The 16303-nt window shown below is 38.4% G+C and overlaps 2 protein-coding genes across 7 annotated transcripts; one reads left to right on the top strand and one right to left on the bottom strand.

Moving 5' to 3' along the window:
* The first annotated feature begins 3108 nt into the window (after positions 1–3108).
* LOC103722611 (SKP1-like protein 1A) lies at positions 3109–9159 on the top strand. The gene is made up of 2 exons (XM_008813224.3): positions 3109–3606; positions 8728–9159. Exons 1-2 carry the CDS (start codon positions 3292–3294, stop codon positions 8899–8901), a joined length of 489 nt encoding a protein of 162 aa, XP_008811446.1. The 5' UTR covers positions 3109–3291; the 3' UTR covers positions 8902–9159.
* A 1363-nt stretch (positions 9160–10522) lies between these two features.
* Positions 10523–15728, bottom strand: LOC103722625 (tRNA dimethylallyltransferase 9). Of its 6 annotated transcripts, none has more exons than XM_008813262.4 (3): positions 15483–15728; positions 13607–14996; positions 10523–11008 (listed from the first exon to the last, which is right to left on the bottom strand). In XM_008813262.4, the coding sequence occupies exons 1-3, from the start codon at positions 15499–15501 to the stop codon at positions 10978–10980; spliced, it is 1440 nt and encodes a 479-aa protein (XP_008811484.1). In that variant the 5' UTR covers positions 15502–15728; the 3' UTR covers positions 10523–10977. The 6 variants fall into 6 exon arrangements, with proteins under 6 accessions (XP_008811484.1, XP_026655839.1, XP_008811501.1 ...); XM_026800038.2 differs by having other exon boundaries at positions 15299–15568; XM_008813279.3 differs by having other exon boundaries at positions 10833–11042.
* Positions 15729–16303: the final 575 nt, after the last annotated feature.

The raw sequence follows: 16303 nt of genomic DNA, 5'->3' as shown, positions 1-16303 counted from the left end.
TGACTGAAAGATTAACCTCATGGGTCACGGCAGATAAGACCTCCATACCTAAGGTTTTGGATTATCTAAATAAGGACATTAGGTCCATATATAAATTGCGATAAATTATGCCATACTGCATACCGTGTCCAAGAGGTAATCCTTCACCATTGTAACCTCGGTTGCTTCTATAGGCATGCTACAAGGTTTTCTATTCTAAATTACTCTACCATTGTGCAAACTTATGGTTCACCCATCTCTGTCGAGATGCATCCTGTGCACCGTTATTATCACGCCCAATATCCAATAAATGGAGAGGTAAGCTTAGGTTAACCTCGTTCTCTTTAATTGCTGTTTTTCTATTTGTCATTATTGCTTCATTATCCAATGAAAAATATTGGAGATCACCTGATATCACGGCTTTGTTTAGTAGTCGACGTATGTCCATCATGAATCGGGTTCTTGTTCCTGCATCAGTAGTGGAAGTTGATGAATAGTTAAGAAACACCTGGGCCTAATTGACACGATCCATCTAATATCTGTAGCACCAATCTGAGTGCCATATGGGGATCGGGAAACTGAGAGGTGAATGAATGGATGATCAAGGGTAGTACACTTTCTTAATAAGCCAGCAAAAGCGGCACGGCTACGCATATATACATGCATGGCATTTAGGTGAATTAGACAATGCATACATGCATATATACATGCATGCATACATCAAAAATAAATACTTTTCCTAGCGACACTTGACAAGCTATTTTACTCAAGAAAATAAGAAACAACCCACATTGAAAGCAAATCAAACATGAAGCGAATCATCCGTATCCAAATCAAAACTAATGAGAACATCATTTTTTTTTCCCTCAAAAATAGTGAGCTTTAAACCTATGGAGGATAACAAACCCGCCAATATACATGGTCGCAAATTCTTTTCCCCCCTAACAAGCTAGTTGCTTCTCGGAGATAACAAACAACCAACGGCAAAATCAAATAAAATCAAGGGCAATGTAACATGATCCGAAGAGACTAATGTGATCATCTACATCTAAATCAAACTTGATGAACAATTTAACAGGAACATCTACATCCAAATCAAAGCAAAATCGCAAAAAATAGTAGATATCTACCTCATTGACTTAACCTTCTTTAAGGATATCGGTCCACCATCATAACGCAATCCACAAAACAACGAGCAATCAAACAGAGGGTTTCTGAGAGAAAACGCGATAAAAAGGATGAATTCCCTAGAGAGTAAACAAGAAGGGATCGACTAAAAGAGAGATATCTTTGGCCAGAGAGGCGACAAAAACTCACCCTGATCAGGTCGAAGAGGAGGTCATGGTTGCTCTTGATTTTCTTGATGAAGTCGAAGTCCCACGACCGGAGATCCTCCTCGGAGCCGCAGTACTCCTCCGTCCCGTCGTCGGCCTCGACGTGCTTCTGGCAGTTCTTGATGACATTCGCAAGAATGAATCTCGAGACGTTAGGTATGGGGATGATACCTTGGGCGGGCGCAGTCGTCCTCGATCATGTTCTTGATGGGCTCCAACTCCGTCGCCACCTTCATCTCCACCTCGAACACGTCGCCGTCCGAGCTCCTAAGCATCACCGTCTTTACCTCCGGAGGAGGCATGGAGGCGGAGGTCTCGTTGCCGTTACCGTCGGAGATTGCCATCGATCGCGGAAGAAAGAGAAACCCTAGAAAAACCCGAATACCTGCTCCGGGAAACGGTAGAGAACGAGAGAGAGGAGAGAGATGGACCGCTATGGGGCGGGGGGTTGGGCGTATTTATAGGGAGAGCTTTCCTTCGGAGAGTTTCCGATTTCGAATCGGAACCGGGCTCCCGAAATGGGCTCCTGTGGAGGAGCGGACCGTAAAATATTGGACCGGTCTAGGGTCAACCAGGACGGAAATTTGGTGCGGTTCGGTCTATATGAGTAGATCAAAGATCAAACCTAGCAGAAGAAATTCTTAGAAACTATAAAAATCCCCTGAAGTGAATATTTTTTATATCATTTATATAACAAAAATTAATAGATTCAGGTGACATACTTGTCATGCAAACAGTATGGCAAGGGCCGCGAGGAAAGATTCGTGAAAGAAAAAGATAAAACTTTGTAGCAACTCAGATATCAACTACAAGTATGGCAAATAGAATATGATGGTGGCGTACAAGAGCAAATCGAGCCTTCACTCCCCATTATAATCAATCGAACAGTAGGACATTGAGGTTAAGCTAAAGGGCAAGTTAGTAAATGTACTCCTAAGGTTCAAATTAGGTCCAGATAGAAAACAAATACATCTAGTAAAAGATTAATTTGCATTGTTGTCTATATGTTGGGATGATTCCTCGATACTTTGTTCTAGTAGCTTTTACAGATAATTTTTAGGGGTCCCCGCATCTAATGCAATGATCTTCTTCATCATCTCAAGCAATCATTCTTAGTTGTTTTTATAGCTACTTTTCAGAGGTCTTAGTATTTAATCCGTCAATTTTTTTCATTTCATCAAATAGCAAAAAAAGATGTTCTTCTTCGTCATAGGATGCAACCATCTTTGCAATGGCTCCTCAACGTGCCGCCTTAAAGTGGACCGTCTTATGTTTTTGTGTTATCCATGTCAGAGTTTGATAGGATAGGCATCATGAACTATGCCTTTGTGTATTAGGAAATGATTACTCTTACGTCGATTTACATGCTTAGCCAAAATGTATTGTGTTAAGATGCATTTAGTTTGCAATTAGAATCACAATAGGAATGAGTTGGAATAAAAAATAGAATAAAATCTGAATATTAAGAGGAGTTCAGGGATTGGGATATTTCCAATTATTCCTAAAATCAGAATAAAAATAAAGCCCTCTCCAACTAAATAGCTGTAATAGGAGTTCCGTATTTTTATTCCAACTATGGTAACTAATTTTTGCAAACCAAATATGCTCTAGATTTTAGTATCCAATTAAAATAAATAAAATTTTTGAGATTTAAATATTTTTTTCTGAAAAGTTTGATGATGATTGTATCCCACGGATCTATCGACAAGTGTTTCACGTTGGCGACCTCCTCTGGAACCTACTAGCTCACCGTTTTCTAAAAACAGATTCCTTGATTAAATCCATCTGCCGTTTCCTAATCGGACGGTCAGAAACATCCTCTCCTGGCCTTTGTTTCCTTCGCCACTAGATAAATATCTCGAACAACAACCGAGGCGAAGAAAAAAAGAGGCCATAAGAAATAAAAACTTGCGTCGTTCATCTCGTAGGTTTCTTATTGCTTTAATTCCTTCACTCCGGTGATCGATTCCCGGCGTCCATGGCGGAGAAGATCATCTTGAAGAGCTCTGATGGCGAGGTCTTCGAGGTGGAGGAGACTGTGGCAATGGAATCACAGACGATCAAGCACATGATAGAGGATGACTGCGCCAGCAACGGCATCCCCCTACCCAACGTTACCAGCAAGATCCTCTCCAAGGTGATTGAATACTGCAAGAGGCACGTCGAAGCCTCTGCCGCCGCCTCCAAGGCCGCCGCCGAGGACTCCTCCTCCAAGCTCGCTGACGACGAGCTCAAGGCCTGGGACGCCGAGTTCGTCAGGGTCGACCAGGCCACGCTCTTCGACCTCATCCTTGTTAGATCCTTCGACCCTTGATCTGTCCACCCCCCCTCTTTTGATTTAAGTTTTCGTGATTTCCTTCTTTCTTCGTCAATTAGGCTTGTTTGTTTATTTTTATTGCTCTTAGATTTGATGATATGTGTGCCGTTTTTGATAGGGTCATTTAGGGGGGTTTCTTTTGGTTATTTGTGCTGGGATTTGTTGTTAGGTCTGATCTTGTTCGGCTTTCATATTTGCCTCATCTATCTCTGGCTGTGATTTTGTTGGGGTTTCTTTTTGATAGGGTTTCATATTTGCTTCATTTATTGGGGTTTCTTTTGGTTATTTGTGCTGGGATTTGTTGCTAGGTCTTATCTTGTTTAGCTTTCATATTTGCCTCATCTATCTCTGGCTGTGAGTTTGTGATAGAAATATGAACATCTGATTTGATTTCATGAGGTTCATGTATTTGTTGACGTCGGGTGAGATTTCTGGGCTCTGCTTTTTCTATTGATTTTGATTGCATTCTAATGGAAATAATTGTTGCTCTGCCTGTATCTATTTAATATGTGTTATTATGACCAAAGGTATCTAACAAGGTCTTGCAGACTTTTGTTACTAAAGAATACCTTTCTATTTCTTTCGTAATGTGCATAATTGGGTTAGTGACGATGTCTTTGGTGTTTTCTCCCATTGTCTTCATCATTTGTTATCTCCTGTTGATTTGAATTCATTGGCTGAATTTGGTTATGCAGAGTGAGAATAACTGGAATAAACCAGTTTTAAGGGGGTTAATGGTTATGTGACTTGTTCGTATGTCGTCATCATAATTACCAACTAGGACCTTTAGCTTAAGATAGTTTGTGTTTGTTAGTTATTTTCTTTGATATACTTTAGTTATTATTGCATATAGGTGTACAATTTCTTCATCAGAGAGAGGGAAGCAAGAAGATGTATTTACATGTGGCTGAGAGAAAGGGTGAAAGAATAATATCTCCTTAGGTGGAAAGCCCCCTCAATCTATTGCATGCACTTACATCCATCATGCAGTATATTAAATGAGTTATTTATTTGATAGTGGTGCATTACGAATATTACTTATAATGACTGCACCAGCATCTACTCATTTATATTTTTGAAAGACTAAGTTCTCGCTACAACTGACCAGTTTTGTCTGGAGGGGAATGTTTTGGCATGGACCAAGCTATGTTACCCATAACGTTTGACATAGCCCAAAGTATCTGCACTGGCACCTAAACATGGATGCTGGTAAAACATTCGGACTTGGCTTCATAAGAAGAAATTCTTAGATTGTGAAAAGATCTGACATTTAGATGCACCGGCACCCAACAAACAACTTTGAGTCCATGTAACATTGTGACAGTTGAAACCTCCCCTTGGTTTTGGCTTTCAACTGGTTTTATCTAAACTGATCAGTTTTATTACAGCTTTTGTCCAATTTCAATTGTGCTTTCCAGTTTCTGCCAAAATTAAGCAAATTGGTCGTGGATGATATGTATATTCATCATTTGGCTTTTCAAATCATTTTTTGAGAGCATTTCTTCATTTCTGTAAGCGTGTTTGGGTAAATAAGGCTAGTCATTGTTCTTGCTTTTTTTGTGAGTTAGATGTTTTGACTCAGGTGTTGCATTTCTTGTACTTGTGAATCACTTATTCATGTAATATTTCAGACTTCCAAAGTCTTCTGAATTATTCATCATGTAGACTTATCATCCTCCGCTTTACAATGGTACAAGCAGATTTTTTAGTTGTTAGTTAATCCAACGTATAAGAAAATAAACAAGAAATCAATAATCTGTGGTTCCTGAATTGGTTTTATACATAATTTAAAGTATGAGATAGAATTTTTCTCAACATTTAGACAATCAATAATTTAGTGCTAATGAATGGTATCTTTAACCTCAAGAAACAATTTCTGGACAATTTTTAAAGTCATTGTGACAATGGCGGTGCAATTCGAAGGAATTCAAAATGAAGTAATTTTTAATGTGAAACACTCTTTTGCTTTAGAAATCTCACTTTGAGGAAATAACTATTTTGAGGCTGATAAGCGTAGCTTGTTTTTTAAGGCTTCTTTCAACATCTTAAAGTCCTATATATTACTCATGGAAACATCATATTAATGTACGATCCATTTAATCCCCCATTCCCCTTTAAACAAAGAATAAAAAAACCCGGCCTGCCCCAAAGAAACCCCCTTTAAGGAAATAATTATTATGAGGTTGATAAGCATACCTTGTTTTTTAAGGCTTCTTTCAACATCTTAAAGTCCTATATATTACTCGTTGAAACATCATATTAATATACCATCCATTTAATCACTGTGACTTATCAGTAGCTAAACTCTATTGTCAATTCTATGCTGAAGCGGTTTATGTTGGACATGCCACCAACTGTTTGTACTTCTGCTTGGAGCATGAACTGCACTTCAACAGACATCTGAGTTTTGATGCCTCTGTAGGGTTGAAAACTGCAAATAGAATCCTCCCCTGGATACATAATATATTAGATATTTGACATGTCCGGCACTTGGCATGTGGCACACCTCATGGCCCCCATTTGCTTCTCTTATCATCCTATGCAGAAAATATTGAATAGATTTCCATCTTTCTTTTATGCCCGCATTGCTAGTATGTGCTTTGTTGTTTGGTGGCATTTGGCAAATTATTCAGGGTTATGGTTGCATCATCCTGAATAGGTGATAACTTGAAAGAGCATGAAGTAGCATCAAGAATTTTCTCCAGGATGTTTCGTGTAACGAGCATTTGATCATACCATTGAGAACAGAGAGCTGGAATTATACACAGTGAAGTTAGGTGATGAGTCACTATACTAATTCTCAATCTTGTGAAGGGACATTCTGTTCTGAATCACATTAGGCGCATGAGTACTTATTAAACATCTGGTTTTGCGGTACTAATGGCATGATTATTAATGAAAGACAGGTAGGCTCTGCATAGGTTTGTTTTTGGTTTTTGGATCACGCCACAGCGATGGAGGTGGGGAGAATTCTCAATGAAAGAAAAGTTTAATGTCAACTGTTTCTGGCATCAAGTTCCCTTTAATAATTTTATGGTTGTAGTTACCTATTTATTTGCTGCTGGTGTTAGTCCATATTCATCATAGCTTAGGGGCGTCTGTGCCATACTTAATATCTAGGGAATCATGAAAATTTGTACTTCAATGTCATATGGTTCATGTAGATGAGCTGGTGCTTGTGTGCACTTGCTGTCACAGGTTCATTGGATAGGGGGCATTTTAATGCTTCTATTGGCAAGTGAACTACATTCTCATTTGCATATAGGTGGATATAATTGGATTAGATACGATGTTATTTGTGGCAATGAGTGTATCCTTTTTTTTTATTATTCAATTTGTTCATGATGTAAGATGAGCTGGTACTCTAATTTTCTTGTTGCCTTATACATGCTCTGTTTTAGTAAACTTTTTATCCCCTAATAATTGGAGCCTTCAGAAACTGAAATATTATTGTTATTCTTATAATGGAAATAACTGCAATTATTTCCCAAACAAGCCTTTGGCCGGATCTTTTGGAAAGTAATAAAATTGCAATTTTTTGCATAGAATCCATGGAATATTGTACCGCTTTGAACCGTTAGGTTCGGGCCGTACCAAGCCATACCGAGGGCGTACTGGCACGGTTTCGCCTTTCAGTTCGAGAAACTAGTGAGGGAGGGGAGAGGGGGAAGAGAGAGAGGGGGAGGGCCGAAATAGGGGTTCCATTCTCAGTTTCCCTATTTCAAACCCCTATTCGTTAGAAACAAGGGACTCCCTGACCCTCCTCTGGGCCTCCCCCTCCCTCTCGCTCTTTCCTTCCCTTCCTCTCCCTCTCCCCCCTCCCCCCCTCTCACTCTCTCTCTCTCACACACACATTTTTCCTTTCTCCTCCCTCTCCCCCTCCCTCGCTGGCTCTCGTTTTGTCGATATATGCTGGAACGGAATAGCACGGTACTGCACCGCCGGTCAACTAGTACAGATGCCGATACCGGTATCGCATGTCTTGATTCTATCTATGATAATAGCTGTTATATGACATTTAACATGAAATAATGTTGTTCTTTGATAATATCTTTGTTAACTGAATAAGATATTTTTTTCTTTTTTAAAGAAAGATATGATTTTATAATTTATTAAACAATGAAAATGTGAATAATGGTCATGATGGTATAATGGATAAATAATGATTGTCAATAAAATACCCGTTATGTATATGTAATATCGGGAACCCTTCAAAATCGTAATATGACATAGGTAGAGTAACAGTTGTGATACACAGATACACTCGAGTGTATCTCCACTTAGATCTGGTGAGGTCATAATTGGATGATGGGCGTCCATTATCGATAATCCATATTATTGGATGTGATATAATATCTTTAAAGTATTTTATACCAAAACTAATATTTTTGGAGATCCTTGGTCTATGCATGATGATTTAAACTGTTGTATTCTATGTATTGTTTCGTATTATGTAGATTATCCAATTTTTGACCATTTAATGCATATGCTATGAGTCTCAAAATCATATGATTTTTTGTGTGTAAGCAGTTCAGAAATAGTAGGTCACATCGAACAGCCCGGATCATTGATTTTGGATCCTCATTGTCCAATCATGACATGACCGGATAGACTCAAGTGTATCCTAGTCTACCTCTATTTTAATATGTAATTTTGCATTCATTTTTTTTGCATTGTGTCATTTTGCCTTGTATGGTTGCAGTGCGTCAAAGCAATGTTTATGTCCACACATATGGTTATGCTTTCCTGTATGTCTGTATTTCTTGTTAATCAGGTCACTCCAATGTTTTTGTTTTATCAGTGTAGAATGATCTTTATATCTTACTTTTTTTATGTTGTTTCAAGAAGGGGAGGAGGAGAGTGGTTGCAGAACTAATGCAATATTTTCCCCTATTATGGCTTTACACATTGTTCTGATTATTAGCTGCAACATGTATTCTACTTCTCTTGTTAGAGTTCGTCCTACCTTGCTGTAAAGCTTTTTATATATTTGCAAACAAGAATTCATCTGCTTCGAGATTTATTTCTGCATTTGTTTAGTTTGTTAGTTGTTAGAATTTTATGACTCTTTTTTGAATCTTTGCTTGGTGTTTCCAGGCTGCAAACTATCTAAACATTAAAGGCCTACTGGATCTGACCTGCCAAACCGTGGCTGATATGATCAAGGGCAAGACCCCTGAAGAGATCCGCAAAACTTTCAACATCAAAAATGACTTTACTCCTGAAGAAGAGGAAGAGGTCCGGAGAGAGAACCAGTGGGCCTTTGAGTGAATGGAATTTACATGTTATTTTCTGATAGGTGGGTAGCTGGCCTTGGGGTGATTATGGTGTAGATTGATGGCCTGAAACAATGCTGGACTTCCTTCTATGATGCTATTACTTTTACTGTGAGCTGTACAAAGTATATAGGGTTGGTTGCTTATCCGGACATGGGCACTGCTTGCCAACCTTATTTGGATACTTTGTGTATTTTCCTCTTGAATCATCGAACTTTGACAATTATATTACATTTCCTTGATTTGGATCCGATATAGGTGGTGCAATTTGGCATTTTCAATGGATTCTATCATGCATATATGCTTGGTTGAAAAAGTATGAAAAGTCAAAGGTACATTTGATGGCCTAAGATGGACATCATGTGGTACCCATGAGGCTCTGCTGCTAAGCGGTAGGTTTCTTTCCTGTAGGTTTTCATAGGAATATCAGGTTGGAGTTGCATTGGTGTTCTTTTGATTTCAAATGGATATAGATACCGTGGATTGTTGCATTAAAATTCTTCTGTGATGGATATTGGTAGGAATTGTCGGATCATAAAAACTTGTTTTTCTTTGTTAAATGCTAATTGTTTCGGCCAATTGTTTTGGATTTGATTTAGTATTTGCAGAGTGGAGTACAAGGTACTGCTGTATAAGATGGAACGAACATAGGCTGATTTCAGGCAAATCAATCAAAGCATATGCTGTTGCTTGGCAGTCAGCTTTGAAAGCAACTGAGCCTTCAACATCGATCAGCTTCTAAGAAATGGCGTAGCGCTTTGTAGCAAAAGCTGAAAAAGAGCCGGTATTTGTTATCCAGAATGTAAGTGGTTGGCTTTTGGCTGTTGTGACCTCTAACGCTCGTCGAGTGGCCAAGCATGAGCATTGAGTGGTCTGGGAGAGCGAGTCCGATTGCTCGAGGTGCTGTTTGGCTTATGGGGCTGCCTCGTTGATTGGTATCTATTTTGGGACAGCAAACAGGGCAAAACATCCTTCGACTCGGTAGGTAATACTCACCCTGAGATTAGTGTGAGCTGCTGGTGTACTAAAAAAAAAAAAGAACAGAGCAAAACGAGGAAGAGGAGTCCCGCTTATCCCGTGTGCATGATGATCCAACACGCCATAGTACTGCACGAGCAAAGTATAATATGCATCGAACCAAGATGTTGAACCATTATTGCATGTCAATAGAGTGGTCTATCACTAAGTTTTTCGATGGAAGTGGCTTATCGCTAAGTTGCGGTTTAAGTATATGCCACGTTATTTTATATAAAATATGGGTGATGAGGGTCGTCAGAGGATCAAACTTTATGGCTCGACTATGTTTTTTTTTTTTTGTGTGTGTGTGTGTTGGGGGGGGGGGGGGGGGGGGGGAGAGAGGATTGCATTACTATAAAAATAGTAAACAAAACAGATGATCACTAAGCACCTGAACCTAACAGAACAACAGTAATATCCATGGCACACTAATTTACAAAGCAGTAGTAGCAACATCAAATATTAAAGGTCCCTGCAAACCAGCTTTTAAGGCATATGTGGTAGCCAAATGTGCCACTTGATTCTGTGTCCTAGAGATGTGAGAGATTCGAATTGCAAAACAAGACCACGTCTAAAGCAAAATATCCTGCACCAGAGGAGAAGCCAAGCACCATGTATATAGTTAGGTTCATTAAACATAGAGATAATATCCATTGAATCCCCCTAGATCCAAATCTACGAAGCCTGGAACTTCATTATAGCACATTTAAAACCTTCTCACAATCCCAGTACTTTGCATATGGAACAAAACATTGAGGGAGAGGGCGTCCAGCCACCCACATCAGCCAGGTTGTATGATCTCATAGGATCAATCTTGCTGCTGCTGTCGAATCTCTTATGGCTCCATCAAAATTCAGTTTCAAGACACCAAGGGGACAGGGAAACCACTTACATTGCAGAGGAGAAGGGCCAACAAGCTGCTGCGTAATATTTCCCCAGTTCTTTGACTGTGTCTGAACATAAACTTGAGCACTAGGAGAATCATCATTCAGCAGGTAACACAAAGTACTCCTCACCAGCTTTTGAGGAGTCAATAGTTTCATACTGAAATACCCTATGGTTTCTTCGATTCCACATTTGCCAACCTGAACATGCCACCACCAATTTTACCTTTGCCTCCTTCAGGGCGTTGGATAATAGATCCAGCAATGCCGGCAAAGATGCAGGTGCATCAATGTGATAGTGATTAGCAATTGAATACCAGCAGAACCGAGCATAAGAGCAATAAAGTAACACATGGGAAACATCTTCCATATGAGTCGGGCATAAGTCACAAGTAGTCATATGATTAGGAATAATACTGATGGACCAATTTCCAGCAAAAGAATTTTACCTGCATTGGTACTTGCTCGACCATACATTTGACATCCTAGAATATGTTTCATGATGCAATATTTAGTGCTAATCAGACAGAAACCTGTTTCAGTCATAAAACTTCTTTTCCTTTATAATGTTTGATGTCAATAATGGTGATATGCTTCAATCACGTCCGTAAACATAAGAAGCACATCGGTTAAGAACTTGCATTGATCCCACGTGTTCTAATTGAAGAGAAAACTGTATTTTTCTTTTTTTGATTAAAGAAAATTAGATAGCAAATCTATCTAAACTAATAAAATGAAGGAAAATATTAGGAAATAAAGAACACTAGCTTGATGGACGGAGAAAAAGTAGAGTTTGGATTCTCTGTGTGGTTCAACTCCATGCACCCATTATTGGATTCAAATATTCTCAACTCCACAAAATAATTTAATACTTCAAACAATGATTAGCTGCAGTTGTTGCAACACCTTTTAAGCTCGATTAGGAATTAAAATTAAAGCCACAAAAGCTTTCCTTCGCAAGCCAGACCACGTAAATTGGCATCACATTCTCCTATAGATATCCAATATCAGAAGCTACAATATGCACAACAAATTCCTAACAAAATATGAAGCACCGCTATATTTGAACCCATAATTTGAATCTGGCAACCTTGATTCATGGATGAAAATCGATATTGCATCAGGCTTTACAGCAGCATAAACTTGACCAATTTTGAAACCTTTTAGGGTGCCAACAGATTTGGACTGGTTATTAGTCACCAGGGTTTGAATTTCAATAGACCTTCTCCATCTAATCCTTAAAAAAAATGATGAAGAAGGCTACAATTGTTGTTAGAGACCGAGACAAATCTAAATTATATTAGCATATAGAATTTTCAAGTTACTAACAAGCATGAACTACAGCTATGGAAGCCAAGTTACTAACAACCATGGAGAATTCCTTACATGCCACCCAAATGCCAAAAAAAGAAAAAGAAAATAAGCATGGAGAATTAAAGAACACGTAAATGCAGAATGGTATCAAGTCTACCGGATGCCTGACAATGTCTCGCACAAGTATCCACAAACAAAAATAATATTTGCATCTGTTGAATGGTGTAAAATTCCTACCACTCTCACTAAAAGAAAAATTTCTAGATCTCTCTCTCTCTCTCTCTCTCTCTCTCTCTCTCTCTCTTGTGCCAAGAGGGCCAGACATTGGAGAAATACACCTTAAAACATGATCAGAAGCAAATTAACTTATCCATTAGCAAGAGGGTGCTAAACTTCCCATCTGTTGAAAACAATTGCAACAGAATTCCAAGCTCCCATGGTTTGCAGGAGTTCCAACCTACCAACTGAGATGAATTTATATCATCTGACTCTGAGTAACTAGAAAACTATGCCCTGCCAATCATAAACAAATAACTGAATTATATGAAGTTAAAGAAAGAAGAAGGTTTTTCTGCTAGTTTGAAAGTGCTTTCAAAGATGCACAAGATTTGAGAAGTTTGGAAACATAAATTATGAGGAAAAAACAATGTATCACAAGTATATTAGGATTTCGCTCATGGTTTATGATAGAAATATTAAAAGGACTTATGTATTTTTGTCTACTCAATGCAACAACCATTTTCATCATCAATGTAACATTCTTCCCCCCCTCTCTTTATCGTCCATTTCGAGTCTTTGAGCCTTTAAGTGCAAGCAAACATACTTTGCAAACACTATTCCCAAGGGCATTGCAAAAGACCGTATGAATTAAGACAATATTCTCCATAATGGAGAATTTCTTGAACATCCTCAGTAACTCAACTTTGTAATGCCGCTGGACATGACCTCCCGTACCATACTGGTCAAGTCAGCCACTCAGCCACATGCCTTGGTATTCCTAACAGACAAATAAATCCAATCCTTCCATCAACTACTGTTGAACATATGAAATCTATGAATATGATATCAAAAGCCACAGAGTGTCCTCAAAGAAAAAATAATGAACAAGTCAGTACAGAAATTTTATGCATGTTTGAACCCATAAAGTAATAAAACTAAGGAGATAGCTTACATCATATGATGTAGTATTATAATACAAGAATGGCATACATATTTATGAAACACAAATCAATCAGATGATCATTTCGGTTAGAAACCAAACCACGTGACCCATGCTCAACGAATTTATGAAATATGCCGAAAAGATTTCTTTCTTAATGCATTGGTAAATGATGCCTTGATTAGGATAACAATAACATTCTCCATCAGAAATCATAGAGCCGGAGTAAAAATTAAGTTTTGAAGGCATAACAATTTCTCTTCACAACTATTGCATTTCAAGATAAAACTGAGAATCAACTGATGCTAGATATATGAGAATTATACCTTATTGTATTCTGGGTCCTCCTAATCCAATTCAGAACATGATGGCAATCCAGATCGCCAATAAACAACTTATTTTTGGTACGATAGGACTTCAGTTCATAGGTTTCCCGTTGGCCATTATTATCTTTCTTCATTTTAAGTGATTCAGGCACGACCAACGCCCCACTCTGGTCATAATAAGCATTACAAATGAAATCAATTACTTTCTCAAAAGGTCGTGAGGCATCAAGCCAGTTATAAATAAGCTCGTTCCGGAACCAAGTCATCTGCCTCTTTGCAAAATTTCGAGATGCTTTCTGAAACTCGTATAAAAATGCATAAAATTCTTCAGGAGAGCTTTTACCCCCTTGTTCCCTACAACTTAGCAAGTACTCCATAGCCTGTCTATAACCAATTGCGCGAGTTGCAGAGTTCATATTTGGACGAAGACCTATATCAAGAAGCCATGAGGATTCTGACAGAAGTCCTTCAGGGTCCATAAGCATCTCCTCACACCTCAAATCAATCGACCTATATAGAGCTACTCGTGGGCTTGAAAGAAAAAGACAAATGAACTCATAGTCCAGGTCCTTTGCAGGATTTTCTTGAAGATTATTTAAATCAGAAGTGCCATTAACTGAACAGCTCGTTAATCTCGAGTCAAGTTGTTCACGAAAAGAATCATATGGTACACTAAAAGCTGAAGGAGGTGACCCAGAAGACCTGATAATCTCAAGGCTACGCCTCAATCGATACCAATTGTTTTCAGGCAAGAACCGAGCTTTCGGATCACCAGCCTTCACTGCTAAATCCACAGCTGCATCCCACTGCCCATTCCTCTGCAAGTCCATGAGCTCGGAGCATACTTCAGAGGCGATCTCTATTGATGCTTTTGGAACAGCCGGTTTTCCATATATATACCACCGTAGATACAGACCAGTCCCACCAGCAACTATCGGCACCCGGCCCTTCCCAAGAATATCCTGTGTTGCTTTCCTAGCATCCTCAAAGAACTTCCCAGCTGAATAATCTTCTGATGGGTGTAAGGTGTCAATCAAGTGATGAGGCACTTCCCTTCTGTCAGTAACTGAAGGCTTGGCCGATCCAATGTCGAGTGCACAATACACTTGCACGGAATCGGCGCTTATGATCTCTCCATCAAGCTTCTTTGCTATCTCCAATGCAAGTCTACTCTTTCCGGCTCCAGTGGGACCAGATATTACAATGACCTTGCTCTTCTTATTTTGGTCAGCAGCTGAACAAGAAGTTGTCAAACTGTTCCTTGGGGAAAATGAGGACATGGAACTTCGCCTGAGGGAATATTGAAGAACTAAATTCCTTTTCATTTTTATTGCAAGCCTCGTTCTCCAAGCCGGCAACCCAACTCCCCCACTTATTAGTGGAAGAGCATCTACAACAAGTTAAAATCAAATCTATTTTAAAAATTAAAGTTAGGGGCATTAAGAAGTTAACATTCACGTTCAGGAAACTGGAAAAAGTAAAACATATATAATATCCACAAGAATTGAATCTCGATATTATTTTATCATTTAGAAACGAAAATGAAGGTACTAGAGATACGGAAGAGAATCTGAACAGCAGCTCAAAGTAATAGTCAAATCACTCGCGAATTGTGAAGATTGCCAACCAAAAAAAAAAAAATCATGCTATTAAGCTGGATTAAAAAATTAATGTTGAAAAGATGAACTATACCAACATAAAGCATTCGCAGCTCTCTAAAGAGACATCTTGCAAGAGAAAAGAGCTCCAGTTTTCCACTTAGGCATTGCCTCAAACATTTGGCACACAACAACAAAAACTACGTACTTAAACGTGAAAACAGGTCACGGTAGGAGCAATGGGAAGTAAATCGGAGAACAGGTAGAAGAAAATCCACCTATCCGTCGTTGGATCATATTTCCGCTGCTATGGCCTTGGAGCGTCGGGGAGTTAACCAAACCCTATCCGACTCCCCAGCATCGAAGACACTGCGCTTCCTTTATCCGTAACTCGTGGACCGCTCGGGCCGGCTTCAGATCGGTCGGAAGACGTCCGACCAACCCGGACCCAACTCGTGAACCGGCTGAACAAAAATCCTGCAGGGGCATCCTATCCAGGGCCCTCCCATGTCAGACGACGTCAGTTAATTTTAGACTCTTAAAGCAGGAGATATGATGGAGGATATTATATGGTCCAAATTATATAGAAAGGAGAGAGTTTCGAATCGTTGAATAATCCTTTGATTTCATTTATCAATTTGTTCAAAAGTACACTTCCACAGATCTTAAAAATTATGTTCTTTTCTATAAATTATTTATTTTTATATATCTATTTTTATTGAGTTAAAGATAAATACAAAAAGAATTAATTTACAAAAATATAAAAAAATAATTTATATGAGTACAGACATAAAGAGAAATAATTTATAAAAGTAAAATAATTTATAAAGATATACATGCAAGTACCTTGCAAGGATATACACATTATTTCAGATTTTAATAAAGATATGTATATAAAATAAATATTTTATAAGAATATAATACAAATAATAAATTTGTGAAAATATTTATAAAAAATACATGTAAAAATTTTAACTTTGAATAACAAATTTTAAATAAATAATAAATATTTAAAAAAATTTATGTATATCCTTATGAATATTCGAAATGATATAAATACTCTTGCAAATGACTATCTGCATGTGCCATTATAAATTAT

Source organism: Phoenix dactylifera, chromosome 18 (genome assembly GCF_009389715.1).
Source record: "Phoenix dactylifera cultivar Barhee BC4 chromosome 18, palm_55x_up_171113_PBpolish2nd_filt_p, whole genome shotgun sequence".
Lineage (NCBI taxonomy): Eukaryota > Viridiplantae > Streptophyta > Magnoliopsida > Arecales > Arecaceae > Phoenix > Phoenix dactylifera.
This window is presented reverse-complemented; position numbering and strand designations above follow the sequence as displayed.

What these genes read in the sequence shown, in the direction of transcription:
- LOC103722611 (XM_008813224.3), top strand. Translation starts at nt 3,292, where the DNA reads ATGGCGGAGAAGATCATCTTGAAGAGCTCTGATGGCGAGGTCTTCGAG. An exon ending in CGCTCTTCGACCTCATCCTT is followed by an intron (nt 3,607 to 8,727) that starts GTTAGATCCTTC and finishes TGGTGTTTCCAG; the next exon opens with GCTGCAAACTATCTAAACAT.
- LOC103722625 (XM_008813262.4), bottom strand. An exon ending in AGGACCCAGAATACAATAAG is followed by an intron (nt 11,009 to 13,606) that starts GTATAATTCTCA and finishes TGGCATGTTCAG; the next exon opens with GTTGGCAAATGTGGAATCGA.